The 26,356-nt window shown below is 47.7% G+C and overlaps 9 protein-coding genes across 9 annotated transcripts; 3 read left to right on the top strand and 6 right to left on the bottom strand.

The window, feature by feature from the left end:
• Positions 1–339: 339 nt before the first annotated feature.
• On the bottom strand, positions 340–1,736 carry LTR84_009138 (uncharacterized protein; the record flags this gene model as incomplete). The annotated part of the gene is made up of 2 exons (XM_064852680.1): positions 340–1,112; positions 1,730–1,736. 2 exons carry the CDS (start codon positions 1,734–1,736, stop codon positions 340–342), a joined length of 780 nt encoding a protein of 259 aa, XP_064701144.1.
• A 1,234-nt stretch (positions 1,737–2,970) lies between these two features.
• Positions 2,971–4,639, bottom strand: LTR84_009137 (uncharacterized protein; the record flags this gene model as incomplete). The annotated part of the gene is made up of 3 exons (XM_064852679.1): positions 2,971–3,632; positions 3,685–4,190; positions 4,239–4,639. 3 exons carry the CDS (start codon positions 4,637–4,639, stop codon positions 2,971–2,973), a joined length of 1,569 nt encoding a protein of 522 aa, XP_064701143.1.
• A 605-nt stretch (positions 4,640–5,244) lies between these two features.
• LTR84_009136 (uncharacterized protein) lies at positions 5,245–7,485 on the top strand (the record flags this gene model as incomplete). Its single annotated transcript, XM_064852678.1, has 9 exons — positions 5,245–5,528; positions 5,580–5,622; positions 5,676–5,920; positions 5,969–6,222; positions 6,274–6,410; positions 6,461–6,559; positions 6,611–6,750; positions 6,796–6,905; positions 6,953–7,485. The coding sequence occupies 9 exons, from the start codon at positions 5,245–5,247 to the stop codon at positions 7,483–7,485; spliced, it is 1,845 nt and encodes a 614-aa protein (XP_064701142.1).
• Positions 7,486–8,686: 1,201 nt separating this feature from the next.
• LTR84_009135 (uncharacterized protein) lies at positions 8,687–10,000 on the bottom strand (the record flags this gene model as incomplete). Its single annotated transcript, XM_064852677.1, has 1 exon — positions 8,687–10,000. The coding sequence occupies one exon, from the start codon at positions 9,998–10,000 to the stop codon at positions 8,687–8,689; it is 1,314 nt and encodes a 437-aa protein (XP_064701141.1).
• A 1,447-nt stretch (positions 10,001–11,447) lies between these two features.
• Positions 11,448–12,528, bottom strand: LTR84_009134 (uncharacterized protein; the record flags this gene model as incomplete). Its single annotated transcript, XM_064852676.1, has 5 exons — positions 11,448–11,781; positions 11,830–11,894; positions 12,019–12,128; positions 12,185–12,330; positions 12,383–12,528. The coding sequence occupies 5 exons, from the start codon at positions 12,526–12,528 to the stop codon at positions 11,448–11,450; spliced, it is 801 nt and encodes a 266-aa protein (XP_064701140.1).
• Positions 12,529–16,382: 3,854 nt separating this feature from the next.
• LTR84_009133 (uncharacterized protein) lies at positions 16,383–17,876 on the bottom strand (the record flags this gene model as incomplete). Its single annotated transcript, XM_064852675.1, has 1 exon — positions 16,383–17,876. One exon carries the CDS (start codon positions 17,874–17,876, stop codon positions 16,383–16,385), a length of 1,494 nt encoding a protein of 497 aa, XP_064701139.1.
• A 1,320-nt stretch (positions 17,877–19,196) lies between these two features.
• On the bottom strand, positions 19,197–21,347 carry LTR84_009132 (uncharacterized protein; the record flags this gene model as incomplete). The annotated part of the gene is made up of 8 exons (XM_064852674.1): positions 19,197–19,301; positions 19,354–19,611; positions 19,683–20,089; positions 20,154–20,256; positions 20,312–20,587; positions 20,733–20,745; positions 21,028–21,083; positions 21,132–21,347. The coding sequence occupies 8 exons, from the start codon at positions 21,345–21,347 to the stop codon at positions 19,197–19,199; spliced, it is 1,434 nt and encodes a 477-aa protein (XP_064701138.1).
• A 1,142-nt stretch (positions 21,348–22,489) lies between these two features.
• On the top strand, positions 22,490–23,647 carry LTR84_009131 (uncharacterized protein; the record flags this gene model as incomplete). The annotated part of the gene is made up of 1 exon (XM_064852673.1): positions 22,490–23,647. The coding sequence occupies one exon, from the start codon at positions 22,490–22,492 to the stop codon at positions 23,645–23,647; it is 1,158 nt and encodes a 385-aa protein (XP_064701137.1).
• An 834-nt stretch (positions 23,648–24,481) lies between these two features.
• Positions 24,482–25,984, top strand: LTR84_009130 (uncharacterized protein; the record flags this gene model as incomplete). Its single annotated transcript, XM_064852672.1, has 1 exon — positions 24,482–25,984. The coding sequence occupies one exon, from the start codon at positions 24,482–24,484 to the stop codon at positions 25,982–25,984; it is 1,503 nt and encodes a 500-aa protein (XP_064701136.1).
• Between the last annotated feature and the right edge of the window lie 372 nt (positions 25,985–26,356).

The following is a 26,356-nucleotide window of genomic DNA, read 5'->3' as shown; positions in this document are numbered from 1 at the left end:
ATTGCTCACAGACGATTTGGTCAAGCATCCAACTGTGAGAATAGAGCTCAATCAACTTATCCCTAATATTAGGAAAGAACACCCAATCGATAATGGAGGGATGCAATGTGCTAAGTTGTGTAGCGGTTGGTCTGTGGCACGGGAGTAATTCTTGAAAACTCTCGAGAGAGGGATCCAGTCTCCATCGAATGATTCTCTCCACTGATGCAGAAGACCCCATGTAAGCCCACCAGACCCTCATTTCAGGCCATGCGGTATTGACAAACATTGATACCATGCTGGAAATGTGTCGAGAAAGTCTGAGTCGGTTAGCGTTAGTACAAGATTGCTGGTGCTAGCTTACCTTTCACTGCCTCCCTTACTACGCCGTTGTTTGTAAGCTTTGCTTTGCTTTATGAAATACTCGCAAGCTGCCAAATGCCCTGAGAAAACGGAAGGAAAATTGATATTTCCCGGTGGGGACATAACATAACTATCGGATGATATCCTTGAATCGTGGAGGTATGCTCTCTCAAAGTTTGCAATCTCCATCTCCGAGAGATTGGTAAGCTTATCGACAATATCCAACTCTGCATGCCGAGATACCGTGGTCTGCGCTCGGTCCAATTCTTCGAATATGTTGTCGGTTTTGTTTTCCTGATTCGTCCTTTGAGTAACAGCAACACCAAAGCTCGCTGGCGAGCCCGTGAGTGGGACATTCGTAGCCCACGGGAAAAGTTCGACTGCAGAGTGCAGAGCCGAATCACTGATGTCGGTCATATTGGTGGTGTCTAAGTCGTAAATATCGTTTATGGAGACAGGTAGATGTATGGCAATCGCATTTGCATTGGTGTCTTCCAAGGTCGGAGACCTCGTTGCTCGCGGCGAACCAGCGTGCCTATCGTTCTCTGATGCTTCGCTTTCTTCATTGGCTGACCGGGCTGGATCCTTGTCATTTCCAGACGCCAAACCTAAGCTTGTGCCTATACTATCGGCGACATTGGCAAGTGCGGTATTCAAGCCTAAGATGCGTTTCCTGGCTGCAAGAAGAGATTGCCGAAGCTGCTGACACTCTTCCTTGGCAGCTTGTAGCCTGGCATCATCATGCTTCGAGGTCTCTGCAAGCTGTGTCTCTAATTCTCGTATGTAAAGCGACTTCTTCTCCCTGTGTGACTTTTGCGAAACTCGATTCCTAGCTCGCCTGTAAACAGTCAATTCATTGGCCCGCCAACCATGTCGCCTGAGTTAACATGCTCAGCGCAACATATCACTCACCGTTTCGCGATTGCGCTTTGCTTCGCGTCTGAAGGATTATGGACTGACGTTGTACCAGGCGCCATTGGTCCGCAAAGGAGTGACTGTATCCTTGTTCAGTCGAGCAACGAGTTCGAAAGTCGAGTTGCACTACTAGGACTTAAGACAACGGGCGCCCCCAGCGTGACTCAGCACTTGGGAATGCGATGTCATGCGGGGTAGGTTTGTCATGTTTTGGTGACACCTCGGAGTTGAGTTTCGAAATGTGTGTGGTCAATTTCCTCACTACTCATTATCGAATTAGAGGCTGGAACAATCCCTGACTAATTGATATAGGCTTGTACTAAATTTTTCAAGCCGAGGTCATCCAAATCTTGGGAATGCTGCTTTTACTGACATTTCAAGGGTGCTGTTCGTTGTCAAAGTCATTTTCCATTGTTGACATCAAATTAAACTGCTAAGCTCTTGTTGTTCTCATTGCGAGCTTTCGACCTACCTTTCATGCTTGATAGACGTTTCGCTTTACCAAAATGCGTCTTGATTATCTATCAAATCCACCAACTGGCTTATCGCCTGAAGGTGAGCAAGTGCTAGCAATGGTCAAAGCACGGCGTGGAGAGCATGGTCTTTTCCCTCTTGATCGGACATTGTTATATTCACCAAGTTTCACAAGAGGTAGGTAGTGATCACTATCAAAGTTTTTACTTTTAGCATAAGTTTACAGCTAAATGTTTCCTCAGGCTGGCATGCTTTCTTTGGAGCTATACGTGGGGAGGGAATTCTCCCCGACGTCATACGAGAGATTGCCATCATTCGTGCTGCTCTTTTAAATCAATGCTGGATGGAGTGGTATCCTCATGTGGAAATTCTCATGAGATGTCAGGGTTTCAACGAAGAGAAATTAAATGTTCTGAAGCAAGTTGAACCGCAGGAACAAGGTGCATTGTCTGATACGGAGTGGGCGGTGCTACGTTATGCCGATGCAATTACAAAGACCCTCACTGTGCCGCAAGAAATATTCGATGCCGTGCTTGCAGCAGGGTTCAATCAGCAAGAAGTAGTAGAAATCACATTGAGTTGTGCTGCTTATAATGCAGTGGCTAGACTTGCGATCCCTCTTGATATTGGGGAATTCAACAACAATATACCCGACTTCGCGAAATAATAACTTAAAAGCATCTAATTCTAAAAAAAAATCGAAAAGAATTCCTGAGCTACCTCAAGATCACTACCAACAGGGAAGGATTCAGTAAATATTCTCTGAGAAACATATCGTGTAGCGGCTTCCCTTATTCTCGGGCTGAAAAAGCCCCGAGTTGTACTATAATGAAGTTCAATTGGTATGCAAATAACAAAATAAATTGTGAGGCAAAGAAAGCTACTTGTGGAACGACATATATGGAAAACATTTGAGCTGGATATGAGGCTAGGTAGATTAATAGAAGTAGCAAATTGTAAATACCTAAGCAATTCTGAAAGGGAAGAATAAGGGATCTCTCGCATGCGAATCTGATTCCTATTGGCCATGGGAGTGGCCATCCTCGGCTAGCACGACAAATAATTCACGAACGCAAATATCCTTGGACGTCGCACTAACGAGAGATCCAACACACAATGTACCTAGTCGGATATCCTCAGATGGGGCTATATAACTGTGACTGGAATCTTTCCGCCCTTCCAAATGATGATTCTGTCCCTTTGGAAGCATTTGATTCCTCTCTAGGCTCGAATTCGAGCTTAAGCGACAGGAGAATTTTCGACGTGTGTAGAGCTTCTATTTTTCTCATCCACCACGACCGCCTGATTTTGCGGGTCGATGATGATATCATTTTGGTATATCATCACAAGATCATCATCTCCGAATAGCTTTGCAATCTCCTCGAGGGGTTTGTTCCGCGTGTCCGGGAACTTCCATAAGATCGTGCCAGCCGCCAAGAATGTTATGATGATAAAGAATAAGTAGAACTTCCATCCAATAGTCTTAAAGGCTGTAGGCGCTGACTGCAACCAGATGATGCTTGATATACAAAGCGAGACCATGCCGAGCGTCATGCCTTTTGCCCTTAGGTGTGTGGGGTAAAGCTCTCCAGAGTAGAAGAAGGAAGGTCCCTCCAAGAAGATTGAGTAGCATGCAACCCAGATGAATAGCATCGCAACGGTTCCTGCAAGAGCAGTTCGGTTTGTTGAGCCGATGAAGTTGGCCGTAAGAGCAGTTTGGATGGTCATCGTTATCCCACAACCAAGGAAGCCAAGACCCATGAACACGGGACGTGGGAGTCGGTCTACGATAAACAATCCGATAAGAGAAGTGCCGAATGCAGTGCCCAGCCACCCAGCTTGGAATAGTAATGTCTGGGTGGTGCCAAAGCCTAGGCCTTTGTAGAGAATGGTTCCATAGTCTGCAGGTGTCAGCAAGTTCACGATCATTGCACTAGAAGCCTAAGAACTCACTGTTGATGACGAGAGATCCTGAAGCGATGCAACAGAAAGTAAGTCCACAAGACATCAAAGCGCGCTTTCGATATGAAGGTCTTCGGAAGAACTCCATATAGCTGACGTTTAGGGTGCGCTCGAATTCAAGCTGTCGCCTCATTTGATAAAACTCAGCGCTTGCAAAGGCGTGGTCGGGATCGTCATCGCGAGAGTGTAAGCTTTTGACGACTTCCCAAGCCTTATCTGCTTGGTCCTTAAGCAAGAAGTATCTTGGGCTCTCAGGAACAAACCAAGTGCAGAGTATGCAAAGGATGCAAGGGACGCAGCCGATCGCAAGAGGGCCTCGCCATATGGCACGTCCAAGAGGATTCTGCTCGGCAAAATAGAAGCCAACTCCGACGTAGGATGCTGAAACATAACCAACGTCAACAAAAACACCGTTGATGGCTGCCAGAACACCACGAACCCTGGGTGGTGCAATCTCATTGATCCATAGAGGAACAATGGTAACCTCAGCAAAAGAACTTTGTCTTGTCAGTGTATGCGAAGAGATATCATTGTTGTAAACTCACCCTGCGCCTGCCAGTGTTCTAAAGACGATGAACATGCCAATATTTACCGATCCAGCCGATAGCGCATTTGCAACGAAAATCAAAGCAGCTGCGCCCATGATAACGGCCTTACGGCCATATCGATCAGACAGCCAACCACTTGAGATTGTCCCAAAGATGCCACCAACGTAGAACATGGCATTCATCGCACCAATCAATGCAGATGCGTTAGGGTTGGTATCCAGACCCATATAGTTCAAGAACGAGGGTTGACCGAGGGTTGTGCCAATGATGCTGGCCGAGTAGCCATAAGATGCAGCACCCCAAGCCGCTCCGGCTGTAAAGAGGATGGTGGACCATTTGAAGGGTTGTTTCTTCATTTGATCCTGAGTAACTTCCATCGCGGTAGGAGCTTGAGTCATATCGATGGGAGTTGGTATGCGATATGAGGTAAGATGTTTGCAGAGGTTGAGGATGTAGCAATCCACACGACCAAGTCGAGAGGAGTCAAATAGAATTATAGTCTCACTCACTGCGCTGAAAGCTGGGAAGGCGGACAATTACTCAATGTCGGGCCGAGCAGACCTAGCAAATCAGGTGCAGGACGAAAAGATTGAGTTTCTGACACACTTACGGAATGGTCACTAGCGAGACCACTGTAATTTGTTGAGGGGAGCGTGCAGTCTTTTTTCCACCCGTGCATGTCTCGCGGGGCGGGAAAGCTGGGGAAAGCTTCTCGGATTCGGGGAGGTTTTGGGCCGGTGACTGTACCATTGATTGTGTAAAGCCCTATGCCACACACAGCTCCGACAAGATCCCGCACTGTGGAGCCCTTCCTATTCGAACATTGTTGACAAAGTCCTTGATGCTGTTGCTTCAGAATTCTGGACACCGAACCCAGTGGCAGTATTTTCCACTGACAGGTAATTAATCTACTTCACAGCTCAATACGTATCTTGGTAAACAGCCTGGCCTCATCTTTTCGTGATCATAGATTTACCAGACTTGCTGCCAAATCTTACTCATAATGGCTGCCTCTAACATAAACCCTGTCTCGAATTTCAAATCACAGTATGCAGTGCCAGATTTCGAGTCGTTGCCAGAACGTTATGAGTGGGCTCAGGAAAATGAGAACGGATATCGAATCCGAGAACAACTGTGCGGCACCGAACGTCCCTTGAGAGTTATTCACGTGGGCTGCGGCGCCGCCGGTATTTGTCTGTCAAAGTTTCTCCCTGAAGAGTTGAACAATGTTTCTTTGACTTGCTACGATAAGAATCATGACATTGGTGGGACGTGGCTGGAGAACCGGTAGGAAGAGCAAGCGCCAAGTCAATAAGGCTCGTCTAATGGATTGTTCAGATACCCCGGATGTGCTTGTGATATTCCGTCGGTGAATTATCAAGTATTTGGGCATTTGAAAGGAGTTCTACGACTGTTGCTAACATGATTACCTAGTTTACTTTTGCGAAGAACCCGAGTTGGACTCATTTCTATTCGTTCGCCCCCGAAATCTGGCAATATATGCGAGATATCGTGGATCGCTTTGGCCTCCGAAAATATATGAAATTGAAGCATGAAGTTATTGGCGCTTATTGGCGTCAGGAAGAGGCGCATTGGGAGGTTCATGTCAAGGATCTACTAAATAACACCACTATCATCGACTATGCCGATATTTTTATCAATGGTAGTGGACTCCTTAAGTGAGCTGTCCACCATGGAGAGGTGGTGTTGTCACTAACTCAATGTAGCGACTGGAAATGGCCCGAGATTAAAGGTTTGCATGATTTTAAAGGCCAATTATGCCACACAGCAACGTGGAGGGATGACATCCAGTACAAAGGCAAACGAGTGGCTGTGATTGGCACTGGTAGCAGTGGCATTCAATTGACGGCCAATATTGCAGAGCATACAGAAAAGTTATACACCTGGATCAGGTCTCCAACTTGGATTACAGCCGGATTTGCCCAACAATTTGCCGGGCCGAACGGGGCTAATTTTCAATGTGAGTGGCCATCATATCAAATTTGACGTGGAGACTAACTGCATTTCCAAGACACCGTGGAGCAAAAGAAGCGTTTCCGGGAGCATCCTAAGGAGTATGTCACTTACTGTAAACAGATTGAGAATGAGCTAAACCAGCGATTCAAATTCATTCTCACCAACACCCCAGAGGCTGAACAAGCCCGACAGGTACTTGTTGTCCCCTATTCATGTCATCATATTATCTAACGATTTCCCAGTTTTCCGCGGCTCAAATGAAGGAGAGGCTCTCTGGTGACAAGGCCCTCATTGACGCTATCATTCCCAAAGACTTTGCTGTTGGCTGTCGTCGTCCTACGGTAAGAGTCAAATTGTTTTTAGGATTCTGTTCATCTACTAATGTTCATCAGCCTGGTAATGGCTTTCTCGAAGCTCTAGCGTTACCGCAAACCCATGTTTTTACGAAAGAAATGCAAACAGTGACTGAAAAGGGCTTCATTGATGCCGAGGGAGTAGAGCATGAGGTCGATCTCATCGTCTGTGCTTCGGGGTCAGTGGTATCTTCTGAAAGAGAGGACGTATCTAACTTTTGTAGCTTTAACACCAGTTGGAGATCCCGTTTCCCGATTATTGCACACGGAAAGAACGTCCAAGACCATTTCATAGGCAAGCCTAAGTCGTATTTCGGAATCGCTATACCTGGCTGTAAGTTCTCGCCCTCATTAGTTGAGCTCTGCTAATTCAGCCTGTAGTCCCTAACTATTTTACTGGAATTGGTCCTTATGGCCCGCTTGGTCATGGGTCTTTCCTGCCTGTTCTCGAGCTGGTCTATTATTACTTCATTCAAGTCATTAGAAAATTCCAACGTGAGAATATCAAATCACTTCAGCCACGAGAGGAAGTTATGGACAAGTTTGTAGAACATGCAGATCTATTCATGAAAAGAACAGCGTGGGCAGGACCATGTCGGAGTTGGTTCAAACAAGGCAAAACTGATGGTACGGCCACAATATTTCCAGGGACGAGATTGGTATTCTTTGATGTGCTCTCATCACCACGTTTTGAAGATTATGAGATTGAATATCAAAGCGGAAACCCATTCAATTGGCTGGGCAATGGGTTTGCGTTATGTGAGTACAACGGTGGTGACATTTCTTACTATCTCGGTAACACTGAGAATCCCGGTGGGATGCTGCCGTTACCTGAGGATGCCCTGAAAATAGGACCAGCAAAGAATCCCGTTGTTGCGAGTGTGGTACCATTGTCAGAGGAAACTGTCATTTAGACCAGAAAGGACAGCTAGGTCCCGGGGCCTTTTCAGAAGTGATAAACTTGATTGAACTTTCTATCTATCATCAGTCCACACTTAAATGATTGACAGCCTAGCTTGTCGGAGGTTGTTACGTGTGTAACTGCCTGGCGATTTCAGTTTGAGCCGTATTGCAAGGCACATGCTCCCCATCATCTTGGGTTGCATGTCTGTCATTTCCATCCATGCACGATACCCGGGAGCCGAAGTGTTATTCATGTTGAATGAGTCTAATCGAGCAAATGGTCGCCACCTCTTCGCCAGCTTTCGTGATGCAGTCGGTCTGTGAATAATTTGACTAGGAAAGAGTAGCATTTACAATCCTGTGTAGTGGGGCTACCGCTATGACTGAAGTCGTTTGGCTGCTTAGGAGGCAGCTCCTACTGAGCAGACCGTCAATGTGAATAAGGGCTTTAATGCAACTTGTATTGTCGTTATATCTGGACCATGGGTCGGATAGCGGAAATGTTCTTGGGCATTGAAAACATCCCTGGCTTGGTGTGAACGAGGAACTTGTCGCGCCAGAAGCGCATCTGGCCGACAATGCACCATCATGCCCAAGCTAGATCTGAAAAAAATGATAAAGCACATGTTTTGGCAACGTGGAACCCAGTAGGGTAAGCAAAATAAGGAAGCAACCATCGACACGCAAGTGGACGTGGAAAGGAAGCCTATTCTACAAAAGGCAATGACTTCTTCTTCGGTAAATCCGAATGATAGTGACTAAGACAGATCAATTACGGCATCCTCGGCAAGAATGAAGAGGTGTTAAGTATAGATAGGTATTATGCATTGGCAAGAATGTGATTATTGGGCTGTGGTGAGTGAACTAGGATAAAAAGACTGGCAGGAAGGTAGATAAATGAGCGGTGGACGTGCCAAGGCCCGCTACCACGCGACATCTATGCACCGCTAGCAAGTTTATCCGTCGGCCGAGAATCCACTAAGAACTTGCTAATTTCCAACCAGGGTTAGTGGTGTTTACAAGGGAGGCTTGGCGGCTAGGCAATTGCGTCCAATTGGTTAGCTCTTCTCTCTCCTCCTTCCTTGTACGAAATTTTACCACAATAAAGCCCTCCTACTGCAACAATGTTCGCAGCATTTGAACTCCTCCCTTGACAGCAACAAGAAGGTGCAGAACAAGTTCAAATAGAGATACCTAACGCTCCCGAACGAGCTAGGCCAGATCTATGTAACCATACATCTCCAACTTACCTTTATCGGCTTCCATCTTTCGAGCCCAGATCCTCATCGCCTCCATAAACCTCCCCAAGCTCTCCGGCTTACTCATATCAATGGGGGTTTGTCCTTTGGCAACTTGACCCATTTGAGTGCCTGCAATCATGTTGGTTAATGCGAAGTCATCCTGGTCTGTCAAGGGTCTGATGGCTCCTGTGACCTTGCCCTGTAGTATATCTTTGGCAAGTTCGAACTCTTGACATACAGTCCTGGCCAATCCAACCCCGTCGACCGTCTCTAGAGCTTTGACCATGCCGCCGACTGTCTTAAAACCCCCAGTGATGTAGACCTTGGTCCTCGTAAGAGCCGGAACAATTAAATCAGCAAATTCCAAGAAAAATGCTTCCCTCTTCTTGGTTGACTCCCGCCGATGTTCGAAGGCCATGGACTGGTACGTTCCACCGCTCAATTCGACGAAGTCAAACTCCGCTGCTTCAAGCATGATACAGAGCTCCCTAGCCTCTTCAACAGTAAAGCCCCCGGCCTGGAATTCCATACTGTTGATCTTGATTCCGAGTATAAATCCGGAACCAGAAGGGAGCTTGGCACGGATAGAGCTGGCGATATCCAGAACCAACCGCGAGCGGTTCCTCAAGGATCCACCATACTCATCAGTCCTGTGATTTGTCGTCTGGGATAAAAATTGCCCGAGGAGATAGCCGTGAGCCGCGTGCAACTCGATGCCATCGAAGCCGGCATTCGCCAGATACTCCGCTGAATGGGTGAAACGAGCCACAATGTCGTCGATCTCTTCATGTGACGCAGCATGTGGTTTTGCAAACCGCAGTCCAAACACTTCTCCCTCCAATTGGATGTCGCTGGCGGATACAGGGTTGGCTTGAATGTTCTGATCAACCTGTCGCCCCGGGTGGCAAACCTGGCCGGTGATCAAACTTCCCTGGCGTTTTGCCGCACTAGCTATCTTGTTGAAGCCTTCGAATCGTGGGCCTTCGAAAGGCGCCTCCAGTGGAATGATTAGGTTCCCGGGGGCTTCTAATTGATCATAATCGAGCATGATGTTTCCAGTGAGGATGTGCCCGAGACCACCTTCGCCCCATCGCCCGTAGAGTCTCTGGAGTCCTTCGCCTGGTATACCTCTCGCCTTGAGGTCCCGAGGATCCCAGGAGCTTATTCTTTCCGTCATAGCACCCTTCAGAAATCTGTTCGGCGCTACTTTACCGCTGAACTCGAACACGAGTGGCTCTCCCAGGGTGGCCGCATTGTCAATGTCTGAAGGATAACGGTCGGACATCCTCTTGACTCTTGTATAATGGGAGTAAAAATTGAAGAGAAAAATGTCTCATTGAAGTTCCAAACGTCTGGTATAACGATACTTAAAGGCAGTTAGAACGTGGCAGGACTTGTGTCATAGCCGGTGACAGTAAAGCGAAGTAAGCTTCAGCTCATCAATTGACAAACTTGTCGATTACTTCTGATTAGTCAAGCCTAAAGTGGCTAACCCGCATAAGGTAGTTTCGCTGCACGAGTTCGAGTGACGAATTATTGAGCTTTGATATGCTGTTCAGTGGAGATACCGCATGATTGGGTTTGCCACCGACTAATTCTTTCTAGTTATATTACTAGAAACCGAGCGATGAGGAGTTCCGGCACGTGGGAATTTGGAGCAAGTTCCAGGCCAAAGCACTTGATGATTCGTTTGTAAGTCGGAACATTGAATGCCCACGTATCGGAGACAATAGATGGTAAATATACTTTTATGGTGTAGACTTGTAGGTAAGTTCTGTTCTTAACCATAGTAGTATAGAGCCTGAAACCATCAGTTCCTTCCGCGAGATTGCCAGCCATAACCCTAAGTCCACTTCACGAAGAGTAGCCTCGACAATCAGTCTGTGGTAATTCGGTCTGTGCTCAAGGCCATCCTCCGCCTCAGCTCAGCTAATTCAATTCCAATCGGGTTTTAGCACGTACTGTCTAAAGTCTTTTGGTTTCGACAATAGGAGACACTGCGAAATGAACCTCTTGGTCTTTCCCACGGTAAGCCTCTATATCGTGTACCTGTAGGAAGTAAGGCCCTCGATGACACGTTCTCCACGGCCAGCTTGTCGATTGGCATAGGAAAACCACATCATGGTAACCACTGTTACAACAAGACTGACGATAACCAGAACTCCCACGGCGATCACACCAGGAAGATAGCCAGGGGCGTCCTACCAAGGTTAGACTTTTAGGGAAAATACCGTCAGAAGTCGCAAGAAGTTTACCTGTTGTCTGAACACCAAAGCTGAGTAGATACCCCCAATCGAACTCAAAGACGTTCCCCACACTGCCCAAATGCTTCTCTTTGCGTCCCCCCTGACATTATTCATGCCCCAAGTATTGCCCGTAACAAGAAGGGCGTTTACACCGCTCTGTCCGAAGAATGCACCCGCATACCGAGCTCCTGGCACTTTCAAGAATGCAATCATGCAGAGGCCAAGGATAGTGAGTAAACAATGGACGAGAAGAAATGGCCCACGAATTTTGAGCCTATCAGAGGCATACGCGGTCGAAAAACAGTACACTGCAGAGAAGCCCGCAGGTGGGGCCGTGAGAAGAAATGACATCTTCAGAGAGAAACCTAATTCTCTGCGAAGAATAGTTGGGAGGAATAAGAGAAAGCTGTAGCCCCCAGCTGCACCAACTAGAGCAATAAAACCCCTGAAGCCATCAGTATGAAGATCTCAGAGAATTACATTGACTTACAGAGCCCACATATAGGGCTTTCGAAGAGTCTCGAATATGAGATTCCACGTTATTTTCTCAGTTTCGAATGAATTAATGTCTGCAAGAAGCCGTTGTTTGACTAAAGCTTTCTCTGCTGGTGTCAGCCACTTGTTCTTTTGGTCATTGTACGGCATATCTGGGATGATGCGCCAACACAAGACCGCGTAGCCGGCTGTGAGTGCCCCTTCGACAATGAAGATGTATTTCCATCCATTATGAGCAGGATTATCTGCGACCTGTGTCAAGCCATAGGCCAGTATGTTTGCGAAAGACGAGAAGAAGTTTCCAATTATGTAATAAACAGCAATCCTAGTCTGCTGTTTAGTCCATTAACTGTTCGACAGGAAGAAGTCATACCTTTTCTGGTATTCATATCTGCAATACCATGACGACAGGAGGTACACAGTGCCGGGAAATAGACCCTGACAAGTTAGTTCAGTTTATTCCACCAGGGTAGGAACCTCATACAGCCTCAAAGACACCCAACAGGACCCGCAAAACTGCGAGCACTTGCCAACTGTGAATAAAACCAACACAAAGAGTCACAATGCCCCAGCAGGACGCCAAAGCACTTAGCCATATTGCCGGTCCGACCTTCTGGAGAACGATATTGCTAGGGAGTTCAAATAGGATGTACCCGAGATAGAATACAAGAACTGTTGAGTAGCTAATGAGTATATTTCAAGGAAACCCAGGCGGTGTTTAAACATACTGACAATAGAAGCGCGATTTCCAACATTAAGCCCCACTGCTTCATCAATTCCTGCAATGCGAGCTCCTCCTAAATTGGAACGATCAATCAAGCACCAAAGATAAAGACCACCAAGGATCGGAATAAGTCGGCGATCGATCTTCCAGCTAAACCGAGCAGTCAGCATTACATCCAGAATTTGAGATGTTGTGACCTTACAGGACTTGTCGCACAAGCGCTTGCTCTGTATCATCGTTTTCTCCTGAAGAATCGACTGCAGAGCTTTTCAATCCTTCCTCTAGATGTATGGCCTCCTCTTTGAGCATCTCTTCTGCTGAGGCAGCAGTCTTAACCGGGGTCTCCATCTCTTAGATTGAAAGTATAGGGTTTAAAGGTTTGAAAAGTCTTGCTTGTGCACTAGTGAATAAGCGAGGAAAAGATGTCCTTTGAGATTACGTTACCTCAATATATATGGATGTTTGAGATTCTACGGGCCGCGGTTCAAACGAAAACCCATGACCTTGGGGAAGGCCGAAGAAAGTAAATCCGCACCCACAATTGTTTACGAATAAACCCCATACTAGGTAGGTATACACTTGGCTACTTTAAGAGGGTGATCAGTGGATAGCGGCTCCGGTTAGTAATATTTCGATACACCTCTTGGCGCCCAGATTAGCCATGAGCAGCGGCAGTCCCTTTTAGGAGAACAAAGCTACTAGTGAACGACTACCGAAGTTAGTCCTTCAGCGTGCCGCCTTGTTGCTAATAAGAGCGCACTTTTCTACCTTTTGTGCCACCGCCACTGACTTGTAACGCCCTTAACATACTAAACGCACCAAATTTGACGGCAATAACTAGCAGAATCCGACTCCCCAATGTGGCCTGGTATCCTGCAATGAAGTGGATTATTGCCAAGACAATTGTCGAAATGACAGGAGCTGTGGATGATCGCCTTCCCCCAACAGAGATGCCATGTACGGCATCACGGCCCACCATGCATAGTCACATTCAACTTCTCATTACGTCTCGGACCGAGGATACCTCAGAAAACTTCTCGTATTCATCATATCAATCTATTTACGAGGTCTGTTGTACATCGACCACTTTTTAAGCACTTTCCGCGTATTGAGGTTCTGGCCTTGGCGATCTTTGACCTTGGTGTCAGAAACCATCCACCAAGGTTAGCAAAAAAAAGCCGGGCTTTCGTGTAATCGCGATAATGGCATTAAAATCCATAATTAACGATGCTATTGGGGCACATATAGCATGTTATGCATTAATGCTTTGAGCTTTATCTAAATTGCCTCCGCACGAAAGACCTAGCTGCCTGGATTGCGATTCTCGGTTTGAGAGGCCTCGTAAGTATTAAGCCCACGCTGGTGGTAGGTCATGTCGCCGAATAAACTCTCTTGAACGATCAATAAACCGCCGCATTGGGCATTCAGCGACATTGATAGGAAATTTACCTTGTTTGTATTGCCATCCCGCTCTCGGAGCTGTGTCCATCTCCTTCATTGCACCTGGACAAAGGGTGTTACCGCCTGGAGGAGATGTCAAAGCTTCTCGACGATGAGGTACCCGTGTTTGAGAACAGCTACAGTCGGCAAGGACCCAACATTTGAGTAGAGCCTGAATAGTACGGATGAAAACGATGTGCTACATCCTTAAGACACCCCATGTCATCTAGAAAGACCCAATATGGTATCAGAACGTACCACGACATGTCAGTATGATAGGATCTTAAGCTCTATATCTTGGCGAAGGCAAAGAAAGACTAGAACAAGTTAAAGCAGGTAACCAGTACCTATGGCTGGAATGGACTCATTGCATCAGGAGGTCACAGAAACCCTTCCGAACCACTCTTTTATCTTGCTATCCCTGAACTCCTGATACTTTCATGCTACAGTTATATCCGAGAGCATTTGATTCTGTGGCGGCAAAAACATCTCTCAAACACAGACTGCAATGCTTTGGAGAAAAGGAAATTTGTTTGAGCTTGGTGGTACCTGGTTAACGTCAAGCAAAGGATCTCGGTATCCTAGATTGCTCAGAAATTTCTGCAATATCCACCTAATACCTCGTACTTTCACCGATATATGTAATTAAGGATAGGGCCTGGAAATCAACCCAGAGGCCAATACGCAGCGCATCATCCTCGGACTAGAATCTCTGACAAGTTGGCAAGTGCCTGGGTCATCGAAGGTCAAGAGCCTCTCGTAACCTCTTTTGCAGATTAGGTTCGCCAGCGCTCGTAAGCGTGCTTAGAACGTAACATTAATACCATGTCATTCCCATTCGAGAAACTCACCCTCCAGACTCTTCTAGCCGATGATAACGGCAAAGTTCCTGGTCTCGTCATTAAGGCTATGTCCATAGACACGAGGGGCCCGATTTTCCACGGAGCTCTGCAAAACCTCCAAGAATTCAATGCAGGCGGTCTCAGCTTTGTATTGTCCTATAGTCTAAGCGATTTTCACCGCTTCGGTTGATGAAGTACTAGCACAAGGTGCAACCTGCCCATTCATCTCATAAACTACCGGTAGCGGTGCTTCTTTATAAACTTCTTCTATCATGTCGGAAAAATTCCTGAAGTTTGGAGTGGCCATTTGATTTAAGAGGTCTTTCGCGGCGTTCCAGTCTACGGAACATTATTATATGGTCCTAATCAAAACAAACATGCTTACCCGAGATTAGTAGAATGCCTTTCGCGCCAGCCGACTCGACTCCATCCCGCATCTTAATGCTTTCTACCTAGACTACATTCAAGCCTATTGTGTTGCTCTGAATAGTCTCTCCAGCTTTAGGTACTATCGCCCCAAGTCTCGCCCTGACCTCCGGATTAAGATGAGCACCTGCGATAATCAACTCAACACCTATTATGGTCTCTGACTGTTAATGCTTGGAAGTTTTGTCGTGAAACAAAAGCTGAGCTAGAGTACTTCTCCGAGAACTAAATCCTGTGCAAAATTTGAAAAGTAAGGCGACATATCCCACTAACGCCAATGAGAGACAGAATAAGTTACTTGACTCTACTACTACACTTTTCGAGGGAGAGCCGGATCATCTGACGTCCGACGGCTTAAGTTCGGCTACCCGACACCCCGCCGATGTTGATATTGAAATGTGACATCACCTTTCAGCCCCGATCCATCTAGAGGGTCTTGCCACCAGTATTTGCTTTCGGCTGTAAGTACTTCATACAAGATGCTCTTTACAGACTTTTACCGTGGGCCCATTCTTATTATCGTCCAGCGCCTCAATTGACCGCCAAGCGGGCCGCGGGTCGAAGCCGGGCCGCGGTTTGTGCCCTATCTAGCAACTGAATAGCCGCTATCGGCTCAAACGGAGTTTGCGAATTGGGAAAAGTCCCAATCCGGGGCAATTTACTTGGCGCACTTCCTATACTATCCTTAACCAGAGTTGGGATGGTCCGATAAGACAATGGTTCAGATTTCAAGCGAAGCAAGGAAGACGGCTACAGACATACAAGAAGTACGAGCACCACCTCTACGATGTTTAATGCAGTGTCTGACCATTTCATAAAGATCGTATATACAGAAGAGGATGGAAGGCATGAGACTGCTCACCAACCTGATGAGACAGTTGGAGAGTACTGCAGGCCACATCAACTCGAACGACTTGGCCGGAGGCGAAATCTAGACCGCGAGTGGTCCGTTCTGGGTTGCCGGGCTCCGTGTTCAGTGTTGAAGTGGCAGTGCAGCATGCTGTTCGCTGCCCTAAAGAATCTAGGACTGTAAAATGTGCTTCATCAGATGTCGGAGAATGCCAGAGACGTGTTTGAAGGGCGCCAAGCTCACCTCAAGAGACCTTGATGCGGTCGATCATTTTGGTACTTAAACTGTCGGTTGAGATCTAGCTAGGCCTGAAAACTCTACATTTTACCTCTTTTACACAATAATGACAGGTACACCCTATAGCCAGACTTAGCTATATATAGAGGCACTTACTTAATCCTCACTCAAGTCTATTATCCTCAAAACGATATTTCTCAATCAACACAAACTAATCCCACCACGGTATTCTTTGTTTCCCTTCGCAAGCAGACTATGAGAGGCTTGAGCTTTCAACTGGTGAAATTTCACCACAGTGATGCGAGTTATGTCTACGGTGTTTCGCACTTATGATATATGCGAACCTGACATTTTGAGTGTGGGGGATGATTGAGGCACTTATGCACCAGCTCTACACAAATCTTATATCAGTTGGCCAGCGGTGGTATAGCGAAAAGTTTGTTGAACATATTCCCAGGGTCAAAGCGAGTCTTGAGGGCTTGCAGTTCCTCGTAATTATCACCGAAGATGTCTTTCGATTTCTCGTCGTAGTGGTCGTAGTTTCCGTAGAATTGAGTGGCTTTCTTCCGACCTCTAATAGTGGTGACTTCCGCAGAGGGACAGACCACTTGATCGCTGTGGTCGATCAGCTCTTTCTTGAACTTCTCGTTGATGTATCGAGCCCATTCACGACAAACAGCGTCATTTTCTGGCTTTGTCCAGATTGGACAGATCAGGCTGTTCCCATGAGTTCCTCGATTTGCAAAACTACCGGCGTCGAATTCCGCGACTTTCCTGGTGTCGATTAATTCCCAGATCAGGACACTGCCTTGCGCGTCATCGTTTCGGTCTACGAATTTCTGGTATTCTCCAAATATCTCTTGGACGAAAGCAAGCCTCAACGGCAATGTAAATGCGGCGCCTTTCATACTAGCGCGCAACCCGTATGGTGGTGCAAGGAATTTGTTGATCTCCGCGTAGGGAACCATGCTCATTGTAGATATCTTTGGGCCCAAGTCAAAGAAATCTCGATACACAGCCTGACCTTGCTCGGCAGTTCCGAAATAGATGATGGGAACGGCGATCATTGCCGTATCGAGACCAGGGGGTCGCATGAAACCGATGCCCCCACAGCCGCGACCGTCGACCTTGACCTGTCCTGCGCTATTGATGACATACGCTCTGTTCACCGCTTCCGTGACGCCTTGCATATTGTGTGATGTTGGCTCGAAAAGAAGTAAGCCTGCATAGACCTCTGGTGGGACGTCGAATGCCTGAAAAATGAATTCCGTAGCGACACCGAAGTTCTGTCCCGCTCCACGCAAAGCCCAGAAAAGGTCAGCGTTCTCCTGCTTGCTGGCGGTGACGACATCGCCGTTTGCGAGGACCACTGTACACTGGATCAATACGTCGATCGACAATCCGTAGAGGCCCGACAGCCAGCCATAACCACCCCCAAGGGTCAGTCCTCCAACGCCGGTGTCAGCGACGGTTCCCCCCACGGTCGCAAGATTATAAGGGGCTGCAGCTTGGTCAACGTCCCCCCAATTAGCACCACCGCCAACGATAAACAGCTTTTTCTCACTGTCGACCCGAATAGTGCGCATTTTGTCAAGATCAAAGAGCAACCCGCCATCTGTGCTACTCGCTCCGGCTGTTGAATGGCCTCCACCTTTTACCGCAATATCAAGGTTCTCTTTAGCTGCATACTTCGCTACGATCGAAACCTCATCGCTCGTCGTGGGAACAACCACCAAACCCGCCGGTTTTACTGCTGCTTTCGACCATCGAGCGATGGAGCGATTATAGTCCACGTCGGTTGAGATACGAAGCTCTGCCGAAGTATCCTGGAGCAGCTTGCGAAGCTCAGAGACGTGATTTGGCGATACTGGCTTGCGGCCATAAGATGAGACTGAAGGCATAACCATAATCCCTCTGCATCAGTTAACGATATTGATTTTGGGCTTGAAGCAGGATGCAAGCCCTAGTGTAATGGAGAGCGTGGTCAAATGTGTAGAGTTGAGCAGTACAAACGTGTAGGCTTGAGCAGTATGAACAGGGTAGTCGCATTTGTCGAACTGCCTACTAGAGCTATTTTTATACACAACCCAGAGCGCAGAATAGCCCAAATAGCGACGCCCACAATGACGCTGTCAACAAGAACTTGCGTAATCCTACGTAATTCTGCGCTTGGGGCGAGCAAGTCTAACAGTCGATATAGGGCCGAATGCGGTAATCGGCGCCTTGAGGCGCCTAGCGATATGACCTCGGATGTGAACAGAACATGCAGCCCGGATATGTAGATTTCGTTCAGGGATCACCCCGGGAATGTTCACCCGGACCGGATAGCCGCACCGAGGCCGTAGGACGGAGGAGAAATTTGTGGGTCGGGTGACAGAGATTGGAAGCGGCTGCCCTGGCGGACCTGTATCAGCTGAACGAAAAAGGTCCTGCCGAGGCTGACATCGGACGTGGTGTGAAGGATTCCCGACGTTTCCACCCTCAACAAGTCACTGTTTCATCATAGTCGAACTTTGCCTCACTAAACACTTGTGCCATTACTCACAGTGCCTGCACGCTGGTGCGTTGGCTGTCATGGCTTTCAATATCATCACGTGGGAGAACGCTGTATTTTATGGAAAAGAATGAAGAGAGTCCTACGATAGAAAGCCCGTTCCGGCGCGAACAACATACAACAATATAACGGCCGAATCGTGATGATAACTTTGTTATCCTTTATCTGAGGCATAAATACATGATATGTGCATAGCCTTGATTCAGTATCTGGCATCACAAGTGTCCCAATCTGAGCCTAAACCCCACTGCTAAGAAGCCCACACATCAGTCGATTCCGAGTACGTGAACATCTTGGTGATGATCAAACATTAGAACCGAAGGACGTCATGTTCGAACTGAACATAACTTTGATAGATATGTCGATTAACCTGCCATAGACGCACATCAGTCAACAGCTCATGTTCGTGAGGTCGTGGGTATTTTTCAGAGCTGACGAATGCTGTCCTAACCTATGAATATTCTTAAATTAGACGTACTGAAGAACGCGTGAAGGGGGAGGTCGAAACTGTGCACGATTCAATTTAGGGGTCGATGAGATTTGAGGTGGTTGTGTATCTTGAGAGCGCGTTGTGCGTAACTCGGGGTTGGGTGATAAAACTTTTCATAAACAGTTTAAGGTCATCGTATGCATCCCCTTGTACTTATAGCTCCTCGCTCGCAGGGCTTCACAAAGCTTCCTCAGAAGTGATGCGCAAGATCGTTGCTGAAACAGCTTGACACTCTGAGGTAATCCGCCCGCCTCTGTGCTCCTTCTTGTCTTTGACCATGCCCTTCAACTCGTCGGTACTAAGCCTGACCTTCTACTTGATTGTAAAGACTCACACTCGCTTTGTCAGTTCCTACCTCAGTTGCTACTCTAACCACTCCATCACCACTGTGGCCCGATACAACAAGCTCGTGGGTGTTGTGGTCGATACTCAGGTCGGCTGCATAGACTGCGACTTCGTCGCCAAACAACTTCGCCATCTCTTCCAAAGGTATGTTCTTAGTTTCGGGTACATAGAACAGCACAAACGCTGCTCCGAAACCTGACAAGATTATAAACAAGAGAAAGAACTTCCAACCGATGTGACGAAAGGCCTTGCAGTTCCAGTCAGTACAGTCATTCATACCAGGTTATCATCATCTGTTCTGAAACTGGGGCGACTTACCGTTGGCGCAACTTGAAGATACACCAAGTCCGATAAAGTAATGGTGCCGATGCTCAAAGCCATGCCTTTGGCACGGAGGTGGTTCGGAAAGAGCTCGCTGTAAAATACTATGCCAGCGACGTCGATTCCAAGGCTATAGAAGAATAGGAAGAGGTATGCCGCAGCTACTCCCATCTGCAAACCGGCGCTGTTGGTACCTTCCGCAGCGAATGAGCTGACCATCGCGGCTTCCAGGATAAGGAAAACGCAGCATCCAGCTACTCCTGTGAACATGAGCGGCTTGCGACCCAGACGATCCATGACGAGAGCCCCGAACAGGTTTCCCAAAACACCAACCGAGATCCAACCACACTGGAATTTGAGCTGGTGTTCGGTATCATATCCCAGAGCTGCATAGATTGTTGGCCCTATTTTGAAGTTTAGCAAATTCGTGAACCATATTCGCTTTGGAGTACACAGCGACTAGCTCACCATAGTTATTCAGAACTAGCACACCCGTCGATTGGCTGATGAAAGCAAAGCCGATGGCCATGATCATGCGCTTGCGGCTGCTTGGTTTCCGAAATATCTCAAGCTACATCGTTTATCAGCATGATAGGTTACCTCTCTGGAGGTGCAGGGCAGCTAACATATGAAGTGATCGTATGACGGTCGATTTCGGCTTGCTTTGACATCTGATAGAATTCCTCCCTGGCGAACTCCTGTTCAGAGTCTCCCTTCACAGCATGGAGGCCAAAGACGACCTTGCGTGCTTCTTCGACCCTCCCCTGCATCAGAAGGAAGCGAGGCGACTCGGGGATGACAAAGCAGACCATTATCATCATAAGTGGCCACACCAGAGCTAGGCCGAGAGGTGCTCGCCACTGGGTCGCCGGATCGTCTATATAGTAGAATGCGAGTCCCATCTGTAGACGCAAATTTCAGGTTAGCGAAGCGGCATGCCCAACGAGATCAAGACAAGATCGGACATGACACGGGGAAGTTGATGGTAGGGTGCGGGCTGGTTCGAGTATAGAGAGCTCCTCTTCAACCTGCGGGTGGTGAACTCACATAAGAGGCCAGACTATAACCCAGGCAAATGTTCACACCATTCATCCCCACCATGAGACCCCGGAGGTCAGGTGGCGCGAGCTCTGCAGAGTACATCGGCGCTGATGAAAGGTCAACTTCATGTTCCAGTATGACCGAGTCTATTTACTGACTGAGCGCCAAGAAACCGTTCGCCCCTGCGCCTGCGAAGAGCCGGGCGATAATGAACATAGTGACATTTTGGGCTCCACAGAGAAGAGAACCACCAAGGAGGGATAGGAAGCTGCAATAGTAAAATGCTCCTTAACGCCCGTACTTATCGGCGACCCATGACGCGATAAACACGTTAATAGTGGCGCCGGCTTGAAAGACCTATCTTGCTATCAGGCAACGGAATCCTACTGCAGAAGTTGGACCTACTCCCGACATGGCCCCAATGAGGTTTTCCGCATCTTTGGTGGGCCCTGGTGGATTCTCTGTTGTATCGTGTAGGCCCATGTAAATCAAAAATGATGGTTGTGCAAGTGTCACGCCAATGATGCTCGCCGGATATCCAAAAGCGATCTGACCCAGAGACACAAGCCAGCAAATGAAGAAGTTCCAAGAATTCCAGCGGCGACCAGAGCCGAAGGCCATGGCGCAGAAGATGGTCCTTTACCGAAATGTAAATAAGGTCTTTAAATTTTGGCACCAGAAATGATCCTGGTACAAGAGTATGGCAAGTGGAACTCCCGTGATGCTGCAGGCAGGCAGGAAGTCTCCCCAGTGAAATAAACCTACAGCTCCGTCTGTATTTCAATGCCACCTGGAACATTCCTCGGCCAGATCACAAGAGTTCGGTACCTGAGCTGCCTCTCGGATTCGTCGCAACAACCAGGCCGAGAATCTCGCTTGTCTTCATTTTAGAAATTCTGGAATGTTTCCTGTCCATGCCGGACGCGTGCTTGTAAAGCCTCGGCACATGGCACTTCATTTGATTTCGTCTTCGTCCGTTGAAGAGGCAGGGATGCCTAGTCCATCGGTCGATATCTGCTTGCAGTTGCCCGCCCCTTGCAACAATTTGGCAAGCTGAGGGCAGGTCATTCAGCAGACCCCTCAATTCGACGATGACGAGGATGACCCTGTGCCGTTACGTGCAGTCACTTCACAAGCAGTTACAATGTGTCTCAATGACGTCATGTCAAATCCAACCCGAGCACCGATATTATTGCTTTGTCAGAGTGCTGCGTCTGCACAATCTGTGAAATTTTAAGGTAGAGGCTGCTAAACACTTATTTTTTATTGATTTAGGAAAGTTATTGAGATAATGATGGAGAAATACTGTTGTAGTAGATGTTGCTCATTCTAAACTGGCTGAGGCCTTCTCAAATCGACGGTAAACTTTCACCTCATTTCATAAAATCATTGCCGGGTGAAGCCATTCGAGTTTCGTCGTATCTTATTCACAAAGATTGCATTATCGCATCAAGGAGATGGCCCGCTCAGTGCTTCGGCGCTCCCCCTGCCGCACCTGCTCCCAGCGAAAGGTGAAGTGCGACCGAATCAAACCAAGTTGTCAACGCTGCAAGAGAGCCTATTTGAGCTGCGAAGGGTACGAAGACTCCGTGACGTTTGTCAACTTCACGAAAGAGCTAGCTCAATCCACATCGGAGCAGATATATTCAACAGAGTCCCAGATTTGGCACCATGTTGCAATCACACGTTACGTTCATCGACACGCGTCACAGCTCAGAATCGGACCGTGGCTGAATTTAAGTGCATATTTGCAGGACTTCTGCATGTCACACTTGACACGAAGCGTCTTCGTCGGAGGACCTCCTGGTCAAAGGCAAGAGGAGAACTCCTGGGTGCTGACCGCCTTGCGAAGAGACGAGACTTTGATCACCCATTTTGCAGCCTTCGGCGTCGCGAAAGCCTATTTTGCTCGACTGTACGAACAACCCTGGCTTTTGGCCGAGGCTGCACAAGACTACGGAAAAGCCCTACAACAATTGAACTCGAGCTTAGCAAGTTCTGCCTCTGCCGCTTTCGCTAGGCATCTGGTAGCGATGTTCCTACTGGTATTCTACGAGCTGTTGTGTCCAACTTCACACGCAGGCCTTTACTACCATTTCCGCGGTATCGAGACCCTGATCCATTCGCAATCGCCAACCTTTTATCAAGCTCAGCCTAATTTAGGCTACTTCATGCAAGCTCGAGTCCTCGTCATATCAGGAGCCTTGCTGAGCTCGAAGAAGACTTTTTTGGCCGAACACGACTGGAAGTTCATCCCGTGGTCAGGGCAAACATTCAAATCGTTATACCATGAAATTTGGGATCATCTCAGTGACGTTGCGACACTTCTGGAGGAATTCGAAAAATTAACAGAAACGAAGGAAAAGGAGGTTGCAGGTTGCAACTTACTTTCGAACAGAGTAAAAAAGAAATTCGACAGTATCGAATCGTGGAGACGGCGTTGGGACGAACAGAATAGCGGCAAAATACTTCACGTGGGAGTCGACTGGAGACAAACGTTGCTGCCACGTGTAGATCCAATCGTGAATGTGTCGAGTGCGCTTGCGTACGCCAACCAGCAATGTGCGCGCGAGATTATGCTATACTACACAGCGCTACTTTATCTCTACTCTGTGACAGCAAAGTCTCAGACACTACTTCAGTCTCCTCCCACCTCTCACATACACCTGGAGCTTAGCTCCCCGGGTTGTGGCCTCCACCATGTCACTTGGCAGATTATCCTCTCGGTTGATTACCTGATGACATCTTCACGTGTAAAAGCTGGCATGTCATTTCTGACCTTGGGCGCCGACGCAATGCTGAGATGTTACAAAAGTGCGGACTGGCTCATCGATTTGTTGATGCGCATGGCAGATATATCAGGGTATGGCTTCTTCAGGCAACTGCTGAAGTACCACGTCCCGCACGTGATCTCAGCATAGAGACCTTCTCATCTTGAGATTAGCTGTAGAGGAACTATGGATCGTCCAGTGCAAGTGTTCCCCAGTCGCCCGAGCAAGAAAGGCGGACGCTTGCTTTGTCGGACCTGCTACCCGAAAATGCGAATCATGGAAACACGCTTATGCTGTGAGACTCTCACCTTCTCGTTCCACTAGACCGGTTGACCAGAGGTGGTGACAATTTCTAAGCAGAGCGACTATGCCGCGCTGGCGGAGCCTTGGTCTTTCGCTATGGGCAAGTAAATCTGGTTTGCGTTAGTCTGTTGTCGTGGATCAGGCTAATCTTTCTGGATACGGTATAGTTCACCGAGGTGCTGGATTAGTCTCCCCATAAACTTTAGGCACATATACGGCTTAGAGTCGAACAACAAATGCCAATAGTCTGCTTTTAGCAGACGTACCCTACCGCCTCAAAATTTGTGAAACGCATCCGTTTCGACCGTTCGACACTGTCTCAAACACTTGAAATGACAGTTTGACCATTTCCAACTTCCATGAAAGATCTCTACAATTTCGACTCACACGTTCGTCGAGTCCATTTGCTGTAAACCATGTCTTCTGGGAAAGATATGGAACAATCAATCAAACCTCGAAGATCTGATCTCATGGCCGGAAAACAAAAGAATGTGCCCTTCCAAGATAAATCTTGTCAAATCAGGGATGTGAGCATTACGAAGTCTATATCAGATCTACAACCATATGCTCACTGGACAGGCTTTAGACAAAACTACGAGTACCCTTCTTCATATTTTTCAGGACGTGTCCACTACCGAGCTTAATACGTGTGCATCCGTGCTGAAAGAAGAAATTACAACAATGGAAAAGAGGCTCTTAGCATCTGTCGCCCTCAGGCAAAACGGACGACATGCTTCCAGTTTAGACACTTTGATGACACAAACCTCAGGATCTCCGTCCTGCTCGGCGACAGCTCCGCAGGATACTTTTGCACAACTGCTTTCGAGCTTCACGACTCTGGCCGACGATACGGACATCTTGGAAACCACAATCGACGACTTGCCATCGAGGCGTCTCCCTGTCATCGAGGCAGAAGAGATCATGATGTCTCCTTCCTTGGGCAACTGCTCGACGTGGAGTGACAGCGACATGCGGAATGACCGATACGACCATACGCACCTTGACGATCAGTCGACGATAATTATAGCACATCAAACAACCAGAGCACGGCTCTTGCTCGAGTCTAATGATTCTGAAAGATTCGCAAGGCCTGCAAAGAAGGCTGGTGTTCGCAATAATTCAGCACTTTCGGAAGTTATACTGCCTTTTACTCCACGAACAGAAATATGTGAGCCATTTCAGCCGAATCTGTTGCGATGTCTACGAATGCCTGGCGACGCGCAGGAAACCAGAAAGCGTGCGAAACGAGGCTTTTGGGCAGTTCGAGACAAGTGCCAAGGCTGCGAAGTCGGAGAACAAGCGGGGTATCATGAAAAGTCTACACAGAATAGCTTCACTCAACCGATCAATGACCTTGAGCGGATCAATACTAAGTCGATGGTGCCTACATCATTTTCAGACAAAGTCGAGCTGTTGGAAAACTCCCAAAACCACGACGTAACATCACTCGCTGCGCTCCAGACCCAGGCCTTTTGGAGGCCTAGTATGCCAAGATATATCATGCCGTTATGCCAAGGATCAAATAGTGTCCTTCACTATTTCGCAACTCGATTGGGCAATGACGAAGAGACAGTGTTTCTGTTTACACGACTGTTTCACGCCATTGGCAGCGCTGAAGCTATCGACCACCTCAAACAAGCCTTGATATCAGCGAGGAAGGGGAGGTTACGTGGAGCACTAAAAGGCCAAAATGACCTCCACACAACGTTTGCCGCTCTTGATGACCTAGACGGGCTCTCCGCACTTTCGTCTATCCTGCGACGCCACTACCTTGTCAAACTACTGCAATATCGGCTAGAGCAAGAGCAAATTCACCAGAAGCCAAGGAGCGTGTCCAAAAAGGCAAAGAAGAGTCACAAATACGATATTCACAATGTTCAAAGGCTTGCCTCAAGCGATTCGACAATTGCGGAGAGTGTGAAAGTGAGCGGAGCCGCCAGGAATACTTCACGAGCAGACTCGAGGGCTCTTGCGACCCTCATGGCCACGATCTACCCGGCGCTCCAACCTGCGGTTAAAGGCCGCGGTTCCCCGTCCGATACTGAATATCAAAGAAAGCTACAGAAGCTCAAAAATCGGATCACGTGCGCTAGAAACTGGGCGAGGATCGCGCACGATTACTCTGCCAGCATTATCGCACTGATCCCATCTGGGGGACCATATAAGATTTCGACAGATCAGTGAGACTCCCCAACTTCATACAGGGAGTGGCTAATGAAAAATATTAGAATTGAAAAATTGCCCCAAGCAAAAGTTTCCGTGTTCCTTGACTATCTGGGGTCGAAAAGGGGCCCGTTTCTCCGATCTATTTGCACAAGCTTAACGGATCGTGTCTTTGACATACTCAGAGGCGTGGACAGTCATGCACGATATAATTTCGAGCTAAACACCCCGTATGATGCAGGCCTCCAGTTCCATCGGTGCTTAGAATGGGAATGGCTGTGCTCTTTGGAGGTACCGGAAATACCTTAGCTCGAATACATTAATTACAGGCGAAGCCGGTAGCATACTAGGCCAATTCTACAACACCTTCTGTATGTACCGTAGTCCCCACCG

The sequence above is a fragment of the Exophiala bonariae genome, assembly GCF_035927105.1.
Source record: "Exophiala bonariae strain CCFEE 5792 chromosome Unknown scaffold_36, whole genome shotgun sequence".
NCBI lineage: Eukaryota > Fungi > Ascomycota > Eurotiomycetes > Chaetothyriales > Herpotrichiellaceae > Exophiala > Exophiala bonariae.
This window is presented reverse-complemented; position numbering and strand designations above follow the sequence as displayed.